The sequence below is a fragment of the Anopheles cruzii genome, chromosome 2 (assembly GCF_943734635.1).
Source record: "Anopheles cruzii chromosome 2, idAnoCruzAS_RS32_06, whole genome shotgun sequence".
NCBI classification, from domain to species: Eukaryota; Metazoa; Arthropoda; class Insecta; order Diptera; family Culicidae; genus Anopheles; species Anopheles cruzii.
This window is the reverse complement of record NC_069144.1, coordinates 38,575,141-38,595,841: the sequence shown is the minus strand read 5'-3', so window position 1 is coordinate 38,595,841 and position 20,701 is coordinate 38,575,141. Positions and strand designations below refer to the sequence as shown.

The 20,701-nt window shown below is 52.1% G+C and overlaps 2 protein-coding genes across 2 annotated transcripts; one reads left to right on the top strand and one right to left on the bottom strand.

Annotated features, from left to right (window-relative positions):
- Window positions 1-12,928: 12,928 nt before the first annotated feature.
- Window positions 12,929-16,081, top strand: LOC128267853 (neurotactin). Its single transcript, XM_053004800.1, has 2 exons — window positions 12,929-14,096; window positions 14,172-16,081. The coding sequence occupies exons 1-2, from the start codon at window positions 12,929-12,931 to the stop codon at window positions 15,749-15,751; spliced, it is 2,748 nt and encodes a 915-aa protein (XP_052860760.1). The 3' UTR covers window positions 15,752-16,081.
- Window positions 16,082-17,968: 1,887 nt separating this feature from the next.
- On the bottom strand, window positions 17,969-20,490 carry LOC128279036 (E3 ubiquitin-protein ligase RFWD3). The gene is made up of 2 exons (XM_053017756.1): window positions 20,448-20,490; window positions 17,969-19,557 (listed from the first exon to the last, which is right to left on the bottom strand). Exons 1-2 carry the CDS (start codon window positions 20,488-20,490, stop codon window positions 18,029-18,031), a joined length of 1,572 nt encoding a protein of 523 aa, XP_052873716.1. The 3' UTR covers window positions 17,969-18,028.
- Window positions 20,491-20,701: the final 211 nt, after the last annotated feature.

The window sequence follows — 20,701 nt, the reverse complement described above, 5'->3', positions numbered from 1 at the left end:
TATTGCCACGTGGCAAAGTCTTCTACACAATCGACTCCATAATTCCCGAGATGCCAATACGATCGATTTTTATCTCTGATACATCTCGAAGACCAATTTAAAGGCTAAACATTGGATCGCTATGGACGAGCTGAAGTAATTCTGCCGAATCGTGTAGCTTAAGTGTTTTTTGTGGTGATAATGTCTCTGTCTCCAGCCCATTGCGAACTTCCGGACAAGCACCAGACGCGGGGTCAACATCTACACAAAAAACCGCCGGAAAAGGCTTTAAACATTAGACTTTCATCCCCAATATTGCACGTTAATAAATTTCTCAGACGCTCCGTTTCAATTGACCAAATGTTTCCAAATGAAACCCGGAAGACTGAATGGTCAAAAGCGTTCCGCACGGGTGGGTTGCCTGTTCCAGTTGGGGTCTCGTATACGTTTACCATCACATCACCGCGGCCAGCATTAACATAAAAGCACACGCCCTCTGCTGCTGGCGCCCGTGTCGTCGCTCACTCTGCCACCGCTGCCCGTAACGTACTAATTAAACTTTCAATTCACTCTGTGTGCTTCCAGGTTCGAGTTCCTTCTGATGAGCAGCGCAACCGAGTAGCGGCCAAACACCCTCCAAACCAGCGACACGGATACTTACTTCTCTCGAGCCGTTAGAAACGAGGCAAAGTTTTGGGCGTCTGTGTCCTGGTGGTGCAACTACTGGCCACCCGAAGAAGCGCGACAACAGCGCAGCGGAAACAGCAACAACCAACCAAAGGTAATTCATGGGTTTCCGTGCGGTGGAACTAGTTTTATGTAATTTAAACGGAAAAACAATTTTGTTTCTTCGTCTCGACGGGAACTCGTGGGGTACCAAGACTAAGACCCCAGCTGCTGGCCAGGGTGGGGAGCTAAGAAGCGCGTGCTGCCCGGGGTCCCGGTCGAAAACCGGGTAAACCCGTGCCGGGGCGGGGTGAAATTATGAAACCGAACCGTGTCATTATGACATGAGGTTCGAACGTTTCCTCGTTTTATGTGCTCAACACTTTGTTCCCTTCGCGCTCTCTCTCTCTCTCTCATTCTCCGTCGGTCGCTGGTGATCCTCTTCCCGTTCTTGTGCCGGCTGATCCGGCCCGGTGCTGTGATTATGCTTCTTCCTTTACCTTTTTTTTGGTGGGTTGGTTCAAAGCCAAACTCCGGAGCTCCGGAGACCCCATCGAACGGGGCTCAGTACGACGCACCACCGCCGCCGCCGCCTCCATTATCTACACGATATGTAAAACGCACGTCTCGTCGTGTACCACGCAATCGAGAGTCTTTCCTCGCTCGCAACCCGGGAACGTAAAAAGTGGGAAGAAAATAAAACAAAAGCCCCGAAAAAGTGCGCCGCATAACGGAACGCGCGCGCCCGGGTCGGGCAGAACACGTGTGTGCTGTTATGGCCCCGCGCCCGGATCGTGGAGTGTGTTGAAATAAATGGCCACAGTTGGCCGGATAATTGCTGGTGCTGGTGCTGGTGCTCGAAAAAATCTCGCCCAGCCTGGCCTCTGGCAGCAGCCGCCGATGGTATATGGGGCCGGGACTTTATGCTATACATCCCACATTTTTTGCTTTGACTCTTCCTGTTTTTTTTTCTTCCGTTGAGTTATGTTTTCTATCGCACCGGCCCGGGTTGTTGGGGGTCCGTCCAACCCCGGCGAGGGGGAGGAATGTGCTCACAGGATTGGTGTGTGGTTTTTTTTTCATATTTTATTACAGTCTAACAAGATTTAAATGCCCTCGGCCACCGAAAGGCTGCTTCGGGTCTTGGCTGGCGGCTGGCGGTGTTTTACTGTCACCGAAATGCGCTCAGTGGCTTGGTCTCCATGCTTGGAACGGAATAGGGAAAATCAGCGTGTCACTGGTTTGGATGTGGTCCACATTTTCATTTCAATTTTTGTTCACAAACTACGATCAACATTAAATGGTCGTTAATTTTTGGGCACGCTTCCAACGATTTCGGGTTATTAATTCTGGGCCATATTGTGGTTTTTTTGCGTCGGTACTCACAAATTAAACTCCTTTTTGTATGGACTTCGATGAAAGCACAAAACGGTGTCTTCGATGTGTCCTAAAGTTCCACAATGCGGCTGCCTAAAATACGATAAATGCACGAGATAAATTTATTCACTCTTGAGTCAGCGACAAACTAAAAAACCTTTTTTGCAGAACCTCTTTTATTATGCCATAATGTGAGAGGAAGAGCCCCAAATTTATAACTTTCCACTGTCTGCCGCGTACTGCACCTTTTTCGTTTTCTCTATTTGCTTTACATCTACTTTAAGGATACTAGATGTGCGTGCGATTTATCGTTCTAGCTATAGTTTCTGGTAAATCCACCAGGTGCGCTGGTGCCGGCGGCTAGAACGTACCGCAACAGCACGTTAAATATTTAGAGAATATTTTCTCTTCCTCTGGGCCATTGGGCCACCTATTTATTTAATTGGTTTCGATGTTATTTAGCCAATATCGGCGCATTGATTCAGCGATTTTCAGTCAACTACCTTAAGGTCGCAGAGTCGCGGCTAGTCATTCTATGAAAGAGTCTCGCAAATCCTGGTTTGCTTATCCGATCCGGCGAAACTACGACTTTTCAGTTATTGTACAAAACAGACTTGGAGATTGACAATTCGCTCCTCTACATCATACAGCATTAAATCCGTAACTTCACAGGGTCTTTGAGTTTCTGTGGCTCTTTGCAGATTGCGGTCCCTTTATTGGAATCTTTTTCCCTTTTTTCGAACACATAGAGCGTTAAAAGGCATCAACCAATAAGCTACTTGATTAAGAATCTGATAATACATAATTTCACAATACAAAAAGAGGGAACCCTCCATCGAGCGTGTGGCTAAGTGGCTGCATGTTTCATTTGCGTTCGGCGCAGAACGTAACGTATTGTCTGAAATATTTTTTAACAAAAACACCAATCACTAGCCCCCAAAAAAGGCCCATTTAAAACACCGATTCTAAATTTGGCCGATTGCCCTCGCACACCCCTCTGCAGTCGAGCGCAAGCATATCTCTGAAAGTGGAGTGAAATGCACGCCGCACCACGCAAAGGTCCCAACTATTAAAACATAATTACAATGTTTAGCAGCCCCCTCTGTCTCTCCAACGGAGAAAGGGGCCCTTGGAGAACAATACTGTTCGCGTTCTGCGAGGGAAAGTCGAATGGGCCGTTGAAGAATCTGTCACTCCAGCGAAGGGAGGGCATTAGAATGTGCTCGTTAGTTGGGTTGACCCAACGTCGAGTCGTGAACCCCACATTTTACAGCATATTAGAGTTCTTCTGGCACACGTGAATTGGTTTTTTTTTCCTGGGTCCCGCAATGCTTTCCGGGTCGGAATTCAGGGTCCGGATCCGGCAGCGATTGAGAATGATTTAAATTCTCCTCCGAACGGCCGGATCTTGTTCGGCAGACTTTTACGGAACTGTACGGAACGAAATCTGTGCCTAAAAAAATAGCGGGAGCAGCTGCGCGAAGAAGCAGGATTTCTGCAGGCATTTAAATGAGAACATATGTTGGCAGCAGATTGGCAGCTCCGGTGCTGCTGCCCGGCTTCTCATCTAAAACATGCTCCGGGTTGCATACGAATGGCCGCAGCTCCCCAGCAACGCAACGGACAACACGGACACACTTTACGACGGCTTCAGAGCAACGGTCCGAATGCCGAGAGGCCTTTCATACCATTTTCCCCAACATTAGGCGCGCGGGGGCATGGCGGCATAGGCTTATTTGATTATGCTTTTCCTCTCTTTTCACGGCGCGTTCGCCGGGGCCCAATTGTTGCCGGGTCCCCGACGGCCCGTTGGCGGCTTTTGTTGTGCGTCGAACCGAACCACTCGAAGCGCAAATGCAAATCCGCTCTTCACGACGGGTTTCTTGAACGGGTGAAGACATCACTCTTTCACCCGTGGCCTCTCTCCATCTCCGTGTGTGCGTTCGTGTCCCCCCGTGTGCCTATTCAATTCCGTCCTGTGGCTGTGGATCCTTTCGCTGGACTTTAACGGGCGGCTGCAGAAAACAGAAATGAATGAATGAATCCCGTCGGAAGGTTCACAAAGGAAGTGATCAGAAGAAGAGGTCTTGTTCCGGAGGGGGGACCCGGTGGCATGATCGGGAGAGTGGCCCCCGGTGCGGGGAGAATGCTTGATGCTAATAAAATTCAATTTACGAGTTCTGCCTATGCGCCATCGTCGTCGTCGGGGATGTGTGCTTCTTGAACTTCGGCCAGAATGGGCCTCCCCGGTTCGTTCTTCTTCTGCTGCTGCTGCTGGGCGGCTGCCAGAATGGGCCCTTCTGTTGTCTTCTGTTTCGAATGGTCGTCCCTGGTCGCAAAGGCTCCCGGGGGCGCGCCGCGCTGGTCATGCTGATTGAGAGGAATCCAATTACCTACATACGCCCTACGACGAGTGACCGACACGTTAATCTCGTGCGCTGAAGACCTCTGAGGCCCCGAGGATGATGATGTGTGACCATCAGCGTCCTAGGCGCCCCACCCCCTGGCAGGGGCTGGCCCGCTACCAGATGATGGGTAATAAATTTTCATAATTCCAGATAGAGTATGGTCATTTTGATATCTGATTGCATTTGATTGCTGCTGCAACTGCTGCACTCTACGCCCCCCCGGGGGGCTTTTCTACGAGGTGTCAGGCGATGCTATCCAACACCCTCCCCAGGCGAAGGAGAGGACGGCCCGCGCTGGGGTCAAGTTCCGAGCATGACCTCCAAACAGAGAGAGAGGTTGGTCGGCGGTCTGGTTGTGTGTTGATTTATGTTATGACACGGCGGCCCTACGCCCCTGTTTGGGCCTTCTCGTTCTGGTCCGTTCGGATTGCCAGATGCGGGTCACACCACGCCGCCGCGTTCCTGGCGATGGGTTGGCGCGATCGATGGCGTCTTTCCACTGTGCTACTGTGGAAGTTGGAGAGGCTGTCCAAGATCCCCTATGAAGCGTAGTCTGATTTTCTTCGAACTCACCGCGAGGGGGATTGTAAACAAAGTCGGATTTGGAGTTTTCTTGTGTTCTTCATCGCAACACTAACGCGCGCTTCTGTGGGCTACGCCCCGGGAACGATCACTTGTAGGACCCCGAAGTCTCAATTCGAACGTCGGCCGTCGTCGGCGAGGCGTCTGCTTAATGGCGTGACACATCGCGTGCCCGGCTGCCGACTGCGGAAAGACATGATCCAGAGAACGCGGGCGCGGACGATTCTTGGGCGCATTGGACCAAGACTGAGGCTTGGTGAAAGCAGCGCTAGCGGACGATCATCACAATATTTGGAATGGGCTTTTTAACGTAAACAAACACCTATCGGTATTTTATGATCAATTTCAACTTATACTCATTTCAAATTAATTCCTTAAACTTTGTTAACTCTGATGACGCTGGTCGTCCACCGGGCGTCTTTCGCGACCGGGCTACAACCCACCAATCGGACTTTAAAAATAACTCCCCAAAAGTTCAGATTCTTATTTAGCCCTTTTTTTGAAAGGTTGATGAATTGTCCCATCGTTCACAGTTGGCCGGGTTGGGCGAACAGCCGCCAGCGCGAAGTCGATAATCGTAGAACGCGGGCCCGCCTGTCAGCACCAACGTTACGATCCCCGAAAGCCGATTTTAATGGGATCTAATTTGTTGGGAAAGTGAAAGGACGCGCCCGTAAACAATGTCCACGCACTCTGTGTCACAACAAAAACAGCAAGGAACTGTAAAAAAACGAAAACGCCCAGCGGTGAGTTGGCAAACCTTAGAAGCGCACGGCACTGGCCAGCCGCCGCCTAACGACTATTACTTCAGCTACTTACCGCTCATATTCGGCACTCGATATAGGCCACCGATGGATGCGGCGGGATCATATTTCACCCCCCCCTATGTGTGTGTGTTTTATGAAGTTCCTACTCCAGAATGCGACTTATTTGCCCCTCGCCCAACAGAGGGCCCCTACGGATCGGAAGTGATTGCGTGGTCGGCTTCCAGAGCCGCATTCCCTCCCGTCGGAAGGAAGCGAAGCCTCTCGTTTTAGCGTCGGCGCACTTTTTTCTTCAAGGCCCCTGTTTGTGGAGTGGTAATCGCTTACCTCTCGTGCTCTCGATCGTCAAGAAGTAAATAAAGCGCGTGTGTGTAAGGCTGGTGAAATACGATAAGGCTCCTCGGCGCTCCTGCACACACGCATCGGAAGGATCAATTACATGTGGACTTTTCGGTGGCGTTTGGTGCAAGTGGCGTTGGTGAACGCCTTGCGCACCTGACGAAGTTCCGAAGCGGAAGCAGCGGAAGGTTTACCCCATTTTGTTTTGGTGTTTGCTAATGGTCTCCCCCAAAATATACGCTTCTTTTATTAGGACTAATTCGAAGGACGTAGGTAGCTTAATTATTACCTGCCGAAAGTCTGTAAGAACGGTGCTACTGATAAGTAGTTATAGTAATTATGCTGGAGTCTTGCTGCTTCTGTTGGCTAGGGGTGAGAGACTTTTTGTTTGTAAGCTAAATATTTGTTTTGTCATTCATACAACTAATAAGGGAAGGCAGATAAAGTAGTCATATAAGGCTAGCAAACCCAACTTTTGTTTCTTATAGTTTACCTTCGACCAATTATTCAATTTGGAAGGTTGATGGAAGGCATTGAAGACAAATAGTTATGGCTATATTTTTGAACATACGATGAATGCGAAAGCTCACAAGATAATTTACGGAGTAAACAGAGGTAATATTTTTCGATGCTTGAACATTTATTTGAAAGGTTGATTCTTCCATTTTTTTTTAAATGAAAAACAATTTTGGTCAAATGTCCTCTAGGGCTGGCTTAGCAGTAACCCATTCGATCGACCTTTTTTGGGTACATTTTCAACTGTCTGTGAGCCTATCTTGGCAATTGCAATTCGAATTTCGGTCTTAAAGTCGTCAATAGTTGCTGGTTTGTTCAAATAACATTTATCTTTCGCCGCACCCCAAAAATAATAGTCCAATGGTGTCAAATCGCAACTTCTTGGAGCCCAATTCACAACGCCATTTCTGCTGATTATTCACTGTCCGAAGATGCGGGTCAAATTAGTTTCACAATGAACGACACTCCAATGGTACTGCCAAGCTTCTTCTCATGATATAAGATAAATTTAGTCTTCTAGCCTAAATCTAGAACTAAATAAATAATTTATCGTAGAGTTGGTTCAACTAAAGCGTGTTCAGATAACGGAACATGTAACATTTAAACTATTTCAAGCTCCTTTCTATGTGATGAACCACATGTTGCCACAAATAGTTGAGGCAAATGACACTAAAGCCCTTACTGATGTCTGGTAACTGAGTAATTTGTTCTTAAGAGTCAATGTTAAAATATTCTCTTTGGTTTGGTTTTGGGTTTGAAGAAACTAATAAATTGAATTGATGAAAAGAGAAATCAAATCAACAAATCCAAATACCTTTGGGTCCGAATCGAACAACAACACATTTCCGTACTCGAAATCGAAGATTCTAACATGGAGTCTGCACGCAATAGGTACAAACTACCTAAAAATAAAACAAACCACTGCACGGGGAGTCACTTTTAATAATATTTCTTTTGACACCCACCAATCTTATCACGAGCGGGTGTCGTTAGTGTCTCATTTAGATAGTTTCGGCCATTGCGGCGCACCCTTTTCAGACCTCCCTCCACAGAGGGCATCTCGGATCGGATCTCAAAATGATGGGCTTGCTTTCTTCCTCGATAGAGTACTTATGGCGATGCCCTCTGTTCACTTGACAAGCGCCCACGAAAAAGCGCCCTTGGAAGACTTTATGCGTGCGCGGCGTAGTGCATTCCACGCGCTAGTTTCCGGAATGACAATGTTCTTGCCCTCTCTGAAAGGCCGCCCTCTAGAGCAGCATCTCAAGAACGGGCCGGCGATCACCGTATTTTATCCGGTGGTTTGGAGACTGTCTGCCTTGGTGCCGCTATTTCGGTGGCCACGAAATTGAGATGTCTAGTAGCAACATTATTTACGAGCTCTCTCGGGACGGGCGTGTAGGTGATGCGCCATGCGCCGAAGGTTAGCCATCGTGGAACTCCTCGGACCAGCGACCAACGACATTCCCAACATTCTAATGAGACGATGTTAAGCTTCTTTCGCACTTTCGGTCGTCGTCACAATGGCGGGGTGGGGCGGACGAATGAAAATAAACAGCGCCAACGGGTTTAACAATACCGTCCCCCCAACGAAAGCCGGCACGCGTGTCGCGTGTTGTTGGTGGCGGCGGCTGCAGCGGGTCAGTCAGCGGGTGGGTCCCCCTAAGTGACAAGCCAAGTGTAGCGCACAGATGGAAGTGTCAACACGCGCAGTGACAGCGCTTGTCGCCCTGTTCGTCCGGATGGTAATTGCTCGAAGAGTGCATTTCCGTTCTTCGCGTGCAGTTCCGCCGGGCGGCGGGCGTGATAATTAAGGTTAGGTTGGGAGTCGCGGCGGAGCCACCCTTGACGCGATTGAACCGCGAGATAGTGACACACACGCGGTGCCGTGTTAAGGCGGGACCTCCCTCTAGAATGCTCATAAATTATGCCATCAAACCCGCCGACTAACGATCCGACCGTATGCGACGTTGCAGTGCAGGGAGAGGTGCCGAGTGACGTTGGGCTCGCCCGAGGTTGAACCCACCACCCCGAAAGGTTGATGCCGAGGTGGCCGTTCCGTGTCACATTTATGGTCAATCGTTGACTGGTGGCAGTATTTCGGCTGGACCACCTTTTCCCAACACATTCTGTCCGAACACAGGTGTATGTTTCCGGTGGCATCCGGAAGCACCGATCGTCGGTGCGGAAATGTAATGGTCAGAGGCGACAAAGTCCCCAGAAAAAAAGGCCAACCCGACTGCCGTTCGCTGGGGGTGAGGTCCCGGACTTCCGGCACCCCGGGACCGGGAGGTTAGGTATCGATCGATCGATCGATCGAGAGAAAAAACAAACGAAGGAGCCGCACGCACAGTGACTTGGTTTGGGAGTTCAATTAGCTTTACCGGGTTCCGGGCCGATCGAGTGGAAACGTGTGAATTCCGTTTGAAGCGGTACTTTTAATGACCGGTTGATTGTTTTTCCCATTTTGATGGGGTCCGATTCCCCACCGGGATTCGGCTCTCGAGGTTGTCGGGTGGCATTTTGATGGCGCAAGGCGTGTACTTTTAAATCGCTTTCAAATAGAATGTTAGTGGAATGCCGTGTTTACATTACCATGCGTGACGCACTTAGCCAGCCCAGCTAGCATGGATGGCAGTGGACCCACAGACCTCGAAAGTATCAGGAACAGAACCTTCCCTTTCACGTTTTTTCGGAGTCATAAATCGTAACTCCTCGACGATCGCGCACACATCTCAGAATCCATTTTTTATGGCCTCGGTTGGCCCCGTGTCATGATCCCGATGTTTGTTTATGTAGTTCACACCCATCGGGGCCCACAATCCTTCGCCTTTCCTAACGCTCTACGTCGTCGAGAGTGTGCGTGGTGGACAGGACACTCGGGGTTCGATCGATCGATCGATCGATTGTTCGATCGCTTGCCACGAAAAAGAAGAGAAGGAATTGGGATCGGGATAAATACATGCCTTCAACGGCGGCGAGGTCCGGATCATAAATTTCTCCCACGTATCCCGCGTGCTAGGGCGGGTTACCAATGGCCAGCCCAAAACCCAAAGGCGTCCCTTCTAGGGCGTGCTTGGAGTTGTCACACCACTTTCCAAAGGATCCCCCAAAGCCGCGATCGGTTACCCTAAGCCTTGTTGTGCTCCATTCCCTGACCGAACGCGATCGCGTGTAATTATCGTCGTCTTGTGAGTGAGAAAATCCAGCATCATCTTACTTCTCGTATTTCGACCGAGATTCTTTTAAATCATAAATAACCCCCCTCCGTATAAGCCTCGAAAACCGACAATTTCCTTCTTACTATCAGACCGTCCGGGTTCTTGGGTCCTCTCGCACGGCATACACAGTAAATTAAACACATAAAATGGCTCGAAAAATGCGCCGGCCAGCAACGCGAACAGGAGGCAGCACAACAAATCATCTTTTCCATCCACAGACTCCTCTCCGGAGATCCGGGCCACGGTCCTTGCGCGCCGGTGTCGGTCTCAAACACGAACAGGATGTCGCTCATTTTATTGCCCTGCTACTTTGGTCAACGCGAAGCAAGGGCTCCGTTCGAAGAAGGGACGGCGGCAACCACGGAAGGAAGAAAGTGACCAGCAGCCCAGTCCTCTCTCTGGCTCTGGGAAGGGTGACATCCGCGTGAGGGACGAAGCCGCGCGTTCGTCGTCATCGTCGTCGTCGTCGGTGGTGGCATAGAAATGGGCTTTTAATTGATTTTTTATGCTGATCGCTGGGACAACAGCGAGCCGCCTCCCTATTAAGATCGAAACACGGGGAGTGTGGAGTGTGCGGCCCCGCAGTGGTGGAGTTGGCCACAATTTAGGTGTCATAAAAAATATTAACCCAGCAGCCACACACCGCTCTCTTCGGGCGGGCTCCCGGTGATGGTGGCCTCCGGCAACCTCCGAAATTCCGAAAGCCAACCTCCGAACCGTGGAGTGGAACACACATTGACCCGGCAAGTTGGAGGAAATCAGTAAAAGATACTTTTTATGTTTCTTCGGCACAAATGGCGTTTTCCGCCGCGCTCTGTTTACACACACAGTCTGGACACAGTGCACTCTTGGGAAGTGCCTTTGGTTTTATTTTTCTTCCGCTTTCCGGGGGCTCTATGCTCTTCCCGTGAACCCTTTAAAAGCCGTCTCTCGGTGGTGGAGGAGAGGTCTATTGTGGTCCATCTAGCCAAGAAAAAAAAGGGATGGACCCGTTTCTTGGACCCGTTCGCTGGAATCCGGACGATCGCATGATAACGCTTGACCGTGTGTGGACCTTACAAGATCTTGAATCGCTCGAAATCTTGCCACTTTATGGCCCGAACTGTGATTTTATCATATTCCTATCTTGTTTGTTTTTAATGCGGCGAGACGTCACATAACTTCCAGTGAGTCACCGGATTCCTCGGATATTGACTCCTCGGCCGTAGCCAGCAGCCTGGCCACCCCTATGGAGCGATGCTCCATAATTTCACATACAACTGCTGACTGACTCCCGTGAGAACCGCTCGATTGTAATCTAATTGACCGCTCACCACGAACGAAGGAAGGACACGGATTGGGCGGGCTGTAATTGAACATCCATTGTCGCCCCGTCGGTGATATGAGCAACAGGCTGCGAGGTTATGTGTGTTAGATCGGTCGGAATGAATGTCGGTTGTTGAGGTTTAATTAAAGCATAATGGAGCGGCTTTTCGGGGAACGCGGCTCCAGTCTGGAATAAGAGGTCCCAGTTCGCGGTCAAGAGGTTGTGCGCATTCCAACACGACACGACTTTCTGACTCTCTGAAGGGCCACCGTTTGTGTATCATAAATTAATCTGTTTTCCTATTCGGAACCTGCGACAGAAGACGATCCCCAGGAACCCTCAAAACCGGTGGGCCACAGCACCAGCATTTCTGGTGCTTGCTGCCCCGAAGACGGATGGTTTATTAACGGTACGATCGGTTTGATTTGTAGCAATCAACGGGGGTCCGTGTCCGTGATTTGGGAAGCAAGTGTGAGATTTGGGATGAGCATAAATTAACTCGCACGCCGCGAGGGCAATCAGTTCCCCGCCGGGGGTCCGAAAAGGCCAATACACACTTTCAACACCTCTTACCGTGGTGTCTATCAACAGCTTTTTCTGTCTTGATTATGCAAAACACGACGCGCTGCACACTTTTAGCTACCGCGAACGGCACGTACACCGTAATTGCAGATTAACCGAATGGCCGAGATATGCCTGCCAGCTTTCCTTCGCCACGGTGACTCACTCTCGCGCGCGAGCTTTCCTAATCATTCGAAGCACCCACCGATAAGGGGGGGGGGCATGAGGCATTCCGCACTGTAGCGAATTAAGATATCCATAAATTGGCCGTTCTCCCATTTCGCTAGAAAGTCTCTCGCCGAAAGAGATCCAATATAAAAGCAAACACGGAGCGGCCACTAGGGGGGTACGATGGTGGCGGCATGAAAAACGAGAATGCTACCCGTACATGGTCAAAGAATGTCCGGACCGGGGCAGGCCGGAATTGCAACTGCACTGCGGATCGATCTCCGCTGGTGATCTGGGTGGGATATGGCCGCGGACGTGCAGGACGTGAAGCGCGCGCTCGCCAGCCGGAGCTAATGTGGAGCGAATAATTACGGCCGTGTTGCCTACTTTCGATCACGCAGTACTCGTGTGTGCCTAAAGAACCCGCCCCGGGCAGACCTTCAGGCAGGTCGGACCGCGACGGAGAAGCAGAAGGAGAATGGTAAATTGCCCCGGCTAAGATGGACCGGATTTTTATTTTTGCTAGGCGCCCCATTAAGGCTAGAGAGCGCTGGAACTAATCCTGCCTCCGGAGGGAAGCGAGTTTCTGATGTCTTGATCTCTTGATCGCACCCGGGCCCGGACAGGTGGGGCTAGAGATCGAGGTCAGTTGCGCTTCGCCACATGTCTAGGTCCATAATTGGCCGTAACGGGGCGCATCTGGTACACCACTCTGGAGAGAGGGGCCAACAGTTAGTGTGAGGCTTTTAGTTAAGATCGTCGACGGCTCTATGGCAGTGTCCGATCCGGATTGATCCTCCTGTGCAGTAGCGTCGAGAAAGATTAAATCTAATCAAGAACTGTCACTTCGGCATCATAGAACTGTCAGCACCTTGTAGATCGGAATGTGTTTTCGATGATCGTTCATTCCCCGCTTTCAAAGGGTCACCAACTGGATTCCTTCCGTCTAACACATTCCCGTTTTCTTCTTCCTGATTGCAGACGAACACGACGCGGCGCGGCGTACGGTAGGAAAGTTTGACGGGCCGCCAACCGCACAGTATGGGTGAAACGGACGAGAAGGAAACAACGCCCGCGGCCGGTGCGACCGAAGCAACCGAGCAGGGTCAGGGTCAGAAACCGGCGACACCGCAACCGGCCGGCGACGGACCCGAGCCGGAAGCGAAGGAAACGGAGAAGCTGCTCGGGGACGGCGCTGGTGACAAACCGGGCAAGGACCAGCAGCGCAAGAAGAGCACCGAAAACGTGGCCAACGGGGAGGAAATCGTGAAGCTGCCGGAAGAAGCCGGTGGCTTGGTCGACAAAAAGTCCGACGGACAGCCGGAGCAGCAGCAGCAGCAGGGTAAAGAGCAGCAGCCGGCGGCGGCGGCCGGTGGTGACACGAAGGGCGACAAACCGAACAAGGTGCAGGCCGAGGAGCGGGAAGTGAAACCGAAAAAGGTTCCGGCCGGAGCGTTCAAGTTGCCCGGGTTCTTCAACAAGAACAAGGAAAAAACGAAGGAAGCGGACGGAGCGGACAACGAGCTGCTGGAGAAGGGCGAAAACGGGGACGAAAAGGGCGGCAAGGACGCGAAGCTGCCGGCGGACGGTGGTGCTGAGGCAAAGGAGGAGAAACCGAAGCGTACGGCCGGTGGGTTCTTCGCCAACCTGAAGCTGCGCAATCCGTTCGCCAAGAAGCCGGCGGCGGCTGCGGAGGATGTGGAGGCCGGCACGAAGGCGGCCGAGGCGGCCGAAGAGGAGGAGAAGGACGAAGTGACGGCCGAGGCGACGGACAAACCGAGCAGTGACGGGGGCGGTGACGCACCCGGAGAGGACACCAAAAAGGGCGAGCCGGCCGCCGACGAGACGGACGGTAGCCAGGCACCGAAGAAGGGTCTGCTGGATGCGCTGCGGGTCCCACTGGCCAGTATCATCCCGAAGCGCTTCAAACCGGTGGCGAGCGGCGAGCCGGATGATGACATCGAGCTGGGGAAAACGCCGAAGAACCGGGCCGGGTTAGCGTCGATGGAAACGCTGGACGATTCGCTGAAGGACACCGAAACGAAGGATGGAGTCGATGGGAAGACCGCCGGCGTCAACGGTGGCACCGATGGCGAAGCGCTGGTGAAGCCGGAGGACAAGGAGGCGAAGGATAAGGCGGCCGAAGCGGAAGAGGACGCCCAGGAGCGCAGTCTGTTGCAGCGAGTTCAGTCGTACCGGTGTTCAGTCGGTAAGTGGCGGACGTGTGTGGTTCGGGGAAAACACGGGTTCGGTTCTAACTGTTACTTCTCCTTTCTGCTGACAGATGACATTACCGTCATTGCCGGCATCCTGATCATCCTGGTGCTCGTGGCACTGATCATCGCATTCACGCTCATCGGCAAAGGTGAACCCGTGACGGCTCCGGTTCGCGATGGGAAGTACATCGAAACGGTCACCAACTGTGGACGCGTCGAGGGTGTGCTCGAGGACGGTTCGTTCGCGTTCCGTGGCATCCCGTACGCGGTCCCCCCGGTCGGCGAGAACCGCTGGAAGGCGGCGCAACCAATCGAGAGCATCGAGCACTGCTGGAACGGTACGCTGAAGGCCCACAACTCGACCCCGGTCTGCTGGCAGTTCTACGCCGACGGCAAGGTGGACGGGGCCGAGGATTGCCTCACGCTCGACGTCATCACACCGCACGTGCGCTACGACAACCCGCTGCCGGTGGTGGTGCTGGTCGGAGCCGAATCCTTCACCGGGGACTCGCCCGGTAAGCTGCGGCCATCGACACGCTACGCCCGGGCTCGGGACGTCATCTTTGTGCGCCCGAACTTCCGGCTAAACGTGTTCGGGTTCCTGGCCGTGGAGCAGCTAACGAAGCGAGCCCATCCGCCGACGTCCGGTAACTACGGGTTGACGGATTTGATCGTCGCGCTCAAGTGGATCCAGCTGAACATCCCGCACTTCGGGGGTGATCCCAAGTCGGTCACCCTGTTTGGGCACCGTGCCGGTGGCACGCTAGTGACGGCCCTTGCTTCGTCGAACAAAACCAGCAAACTGTTCGCCCGGACCTGGGTCTCATCCGGTGCCTCCATATTCCCCGGTAAGCCACTGGCCGACTCGGAGAAGGAAAATGCACTGTACGCGAGTAAAGTGCGTTGCGCGAACGCGACGTGTCTGCTGGATAAGGAGGACGAAGAGATTTTGGACGCCGTGCCCGACGTATGGCGTCGCACGTTCCCGGATCTGCCGGCGACGGGTGAGCTGAACGGCACAAGCAACGGTGGCGGTGGTCACGAGTGGCTCGTACTGGATGGCAACATACTGCAGCAGCACCCGGCCGACGTGTGGAGCACGGACGTGTCGACGCACGTGCGGTCCGTGTTCGGTTCCACGACCCACGAGGCCCACAATGGCAAGCTGCACAACAAGTACACCGAGTGGACGCCGGAACTGGTGACGGCACACGTCAACGAGAGTGTCATCGGGCAGCTGGGCCTGACGGAGGAGGCGCTCCGGCGGTACAACGCCACCTACCAGGGCCTGGTGGCCATGATCTCGGACATCCGCACGATCTGCCCGCTGCTGACGGTCACGCAGCAGCTGGCCAGCTCCCAGTTCTACGTCGTGTCGCAGACGGGCGGTGCGCTCGGTATGGCCGACGTCGACTCCGACATTCAGGCCATCCTCGGGCGGTACGAACCGAAGACGCCCGAGCAGCGCCGGTACGTGTCCGCCATCCAGCAGCTGTTCTACCACTACGTGTCGCACGGGGAAATCAAGCACGAGCTGCGAAAAAAGCTGCTCGACATCGGCCAGGACGCACTGCCGACGTACAACAGCGACAACTGCCTGTTCTGGATCAAGAATGACGTCGTGCCGCGGTACGCACGGTTAGACTAAGTGCGGACGCGGACCGAGAAACTGTGACCTCTGGTGCGCTGCGTGGTGCGAGGACCAACCAAAAACAAACAACAAAACAAAACAAAACACAGGCAGAAAACCCTCAGAAAAACCATCTGCGACGGAAGGAAACACTGGAGTTCCGAGCGCGCAACTCGTGGACAAACTAGCTAACAGGTAGTGAATTAGGTAACAGTCTACGAACGGCCGAAAGACAAACGCAGACCATTTTATACATTGTGCGCCTGGTATACAGGCGTTTATGTAGAAAGGTAGTATATATACATGATGCAAGTATATAACCTCGGACAACGGACATCGTTCCGTTTTCGACGCTTTTTGGAACGACTTTTCCACGTGTACGTCTGGCGCGCTATTTATGCGCTTGCGCTTGCGATTTTAACGCAGCTTTTCCCAGTCCCGATAATCCCTCCAGTCCAGAGGAACAGTTTTTATGCGCAGTATTTTATAATTTTGAACCACCAGAATGGCGGTTTTTTGTGTTCTCACCTGATGCTACGTGAGGAGTGGCATTTTATAGCAGTATTGAAACGGCTCAACGGTCGAGATACCCTACAACAAACAGCTACACAGTTCAGACTACAGTGAGAGAACGATTTCATGCGAACCCATTTGGAGCGAATTAGCCAAACCCAAAACTCATTTTCACGGCAGGAAGAAACATTTTGCCCTAACTGCCGCTACTAAATACTGTAATTAATCACTTACTTCGGTCTGCGGCGCAACGTGAGCCGTTTGTCCTTTTCGGGGCATTTGAAACACAGCGCCTTACGTTGGTAGCAAACCTCAACTCATTCTGAAGCTAATTCGAAACAGGTCGCCAACAATGGGAAGGGTGTTTAACTACTACACGGCCACACCGGGGACACCGGACGGAGTGGGGACGCGAGTTGCGAATGTAATACAAAATAAATATTTAAAGACTAAAGACGCTAAACGCAACTCTCTTTTCTATGCATTAATTTATGGTCACCTTAGCGAGGTAGAAGCGAGTTTTAAGTATTCATTAAGTAAACGCATAATAAGTAAAAAAACACAGATTAGATGATGTAAAGTGATGCGCGCCCCCCCCCGCGCGGGGGGTAAGATGTGTGTAAACGTGAAGGAAAGCAAAACAGAAAATTACACGTCAAGTTAAAGATACAAAAAGAAGCGTAATAAATAAAATACTGATAGAAACGATCACACCAACCACCCGTGAGAACCGTGCGAAGCAGCAGCAGCAGCAGGTGCGGGTTGCAAAAGAAGCGTAGAGAGGTGTAAACGAAAGTAATTTTAGCAAAACACACTCACAGCAGAATGGAACCGTCGTGTATTTGTTGTAATTTATAATCTATTTGCTAGTTTTACGTATTCCCCCACACTCTGTATGTTTTACGCGCCGTCATTTCATATTCTGCCGAACATTAGCTTTTCATGCGCTTCTCGATTCCGGCGACGCTCTCCGGCACTGATTCTGAGTGTCCTTTTCCGTCTTTATGTAATTATTATTAGTACTGGTCATATGCATCGATTCGCACTAAAACAACAACAATCGAACAAAGTAGTCACACAGGATAGTCGAGGATTCTTTTTGAGGTGGCAAAAAATGAACTCAGCTCCCACCTGAACTGCATTTAAACTTGGCCAACAGTGGGACGGCTAAACGTAGCGATTGATTTGGAGAGAAAAATTCACCACATTTTACCATCACAACAAGTATCGCGCACTAACCTTGCTTGCTTTCTTCGCCATCCCGCCGCCGCCGCCGCGTGGTACCGAGTTTTGTTACGAAAGCCAAACTTTACAGTTCCCGAACGAGTTTCCCCTCGAGATGTACGCAGCAGTTCCGCCGACAACCAACGAGCGGAAGCGCCCCCCAAAGCGGCAATCTGTAAAGTCTTAGTATTCTACTGAAAGAAAACAAAAATCGGAAGGAAAATATACACTCTTTGTTTGAAAATGTAGCGCCGTTGTGTGAGTTTCATTTTACAACATCCGACCACGGACAACCGCACGCCCAATGCCATGGTGATGGCGATCAGGGTTGGGATGCTTTGATGGAAGAAGATTCCATAGGAAATCGAAACAAACGTTCGTTTAGCAAAATAGTCACGGGTATGTACCCGGTATGTTTATTCAACTTCTAAACACTTATTCAGCAGAGGTCGCGTATGGTTGTTTTTAAGAATATCATGTCGCTGACCACAAACCCAAAACCAGCAGCACGGCATCGATCAGTATCCGAATGGCGAATGCAAATGCAATTCGTGTCCATTACCAAGTTAGAGGCTTTGCACTCTCGAGGTGATAAATCCGACAACGGCGACCGCACAGAGTGGCCACGTGCGTTTGGTGTGGTGTGAGCTTCACCGGGCAAATGTCCAGTATGGTATCGCCCATCTGTAGCTTCTGAATCGGGCGAGGTCCACAGTTGGTGCTCCAAGTGGCCAGCTTACGGTCGTCCTCCAGGAAGGACACCACTAGTGTGTCCTGACCGTTGGGCAGCAGTAGTTGGGCATTGCGTAGCATCGTCGTCTGCACTTGTGACCCCTCGAACTTGTGCTGCACAGCCAGGGAAAAGACATCGCCCAGTTTCTCGAGCATCCCCAGCACGTGCGTTGTCCGCTGGCCGTTGCGTGTGACACGCTGCGTGACGAGAATCAACTGGCTGTCCGCATTGTAGCTCATGGACCAGAACGGCCCGTCGAGGTTGAGCCGATTCTCCGTAACCTGCTCCGAGGCGGTATACTCGAAGAACCACAGCGACTTGAGCTTGCAGACCAGAAAGCCTCCAAACGGTACGGTGGCCGTCGGTTCGACCGGACAGATTCTAATGACGGCCGTGAAGTCATTCTGCTCGTGGCCCACCTGGAACTCCTTCAGGCACTGTTCCGGCTGACGAATATCGTACACGTACACGGAGCCGCGGAGCGTTCCGAGGTACAGACACGTGGGCCGCTTCTTATCGAAGGCACACGACCACACGGCCGCTTCCGGATTCGGCGTGATCGTGAGTTTTATGCTGCGCTGTTCGATGGAGAATACCTTGACCGTTTTCTCCATCGTAGCGCAAGCGAACAGAGCATCCGCCGCATCTACCGCGATGTCCCGAATCGATTGCGACGAAACGAGCACGGTGCCGCCTGCAATAAACTCGGGGCCCTGCAGCAAGCGCACCGCATATCCCGGGAACAGCCCTTGGGTAGACTTGAGCGAAATCAGTAAAATTTGAGGCCCGGCTGCGAACGCCATCACCCGACAGCCCGGCTCTGCGCTTATTTGGATGTTCTTGTCCATGTGCAGCATGTACGTCGTCCGGCGCCCGGTCGGCATCAGCACCTCGGCGGTATCAGCCTTGGCGTTCAGCCCATCGAGCTTCGCTTTGTACTGGTCGACCAGCCGGCGCTGGTAGGCTAGATCCGAATTTGCTGCCCCGAGCTTGATGCGTAATTCGGCCACCCTGTCTCGCTCGATCGTCAGCTTCGCCCGTAGTGCCTCTTCGCGGGTCGTATCTAACCCTCGGATAGCTTTGGCGTAAATGGGACGGAAATCGCGCAGGGAAGCTTTAGTTTTGCACGTGGCGCAACACCGTTGGGAGGCCAAATTGCTCTCCAGCCATCGGGTGATGCACGACAGGCCGAACAGATGACCGCACTTCAGGGACACCACGCGGTGTTCGCCCGAAATCGTCCAATCGTCCAGACAGATCGAGCACTGTGACCCACTGTCGTCGTCTTCGGACTGTCCTTTCGCGGCAGGCGACCGCACCGTTGTTTTGGGGGACACGGTTCTTTTTCGTTTCTCTGAAAAGAAATGATAAAACATTACCAACTGCCGCTTGGCGTGTGCTTCACCACCTCATCGTTCGTATGGCCCTCACTTCTCTGGGGTGTCGTAAGCGGACTTCTGCTGATTGGTGGGCTGTGGGAAAGATCCACCGTCTCGATTTCCTCCGGCGACTCGTCTTCTGCTGATTCTGCTGATGCTCTGTAAAAAGCTGAATTCTCCACACGATCAAGCATTGCCACCGAGGGAAAGAGTCGGTTAGCCGCTTCCCGAGCCATAACGTACTCCAAACCTACTCTTCCTCTGGCTAGAGGATGTATATGGCGTGCTAACCCTTCTCGGTTAATGCCTGATACCAGTTCGGGGGGAGACCATTCGCGGCGCTCGCGGGACTCGCGAGCCTCGACCTCCATATTTGCGGTAGGTGATGGTGAAATAGCCGCTTCAGGAACTGCTTCGTTGGCTGGCTCTTCTGCGTCAATGCTTGATACCTCCGGTTCGAGGGGCTCGCGATTCGAGGGGACCACCATATTTGCGGCAGGTGATCCCAAAAATGCGGCTTCAGGATCTACTTCATTTGCTGACTCTCCTCCGTCAAGGTAGGGTACCTCCGGTTCGAGGTCTCGAATGGGGTCCCATTCGCGGCGCTCGTGGGGCTCGCGATTCTCGGTAGGTGATCCCGAAATAGCGGCTTCAATTTCTACTTCATTTGCTGACTCTCCTCCGTTGATGCTTGATACCTCCGATTCGAGCGGAGGCCATAGCTCACGAGTATCGATCTCAATGTTTGCGCCAGGTGATCCCAAAAAAGCTAGTTCAGGATCTGCTTCGTTTGCTGACTCCTCTCCGTCAATGCTTGATACCTCCAGTTCGAGAGGAAGCCACGGCTCGCGAATGGTCGGAGTACCATTCTCGGCCACAATGTTCTCGCCATCGTTCTCGTCGGCCATCGCGGCCACATTGAAGAATTTCACAATTGAACCGGTTTTAGTTTCGCCCAAACGTACCTTTGCCAAACGACGCTAACTGATTGTAAAAGTCGTAAAACGAAAAGTCAGAACGGACAATCAAATCGGAAATCGGTTGTGGCGCAAAGCGTAAACAAAACACTGACAGCTCTTCGTTGGAAGCGGCAACCCGAATGGGAAAATCGGGTGGTAC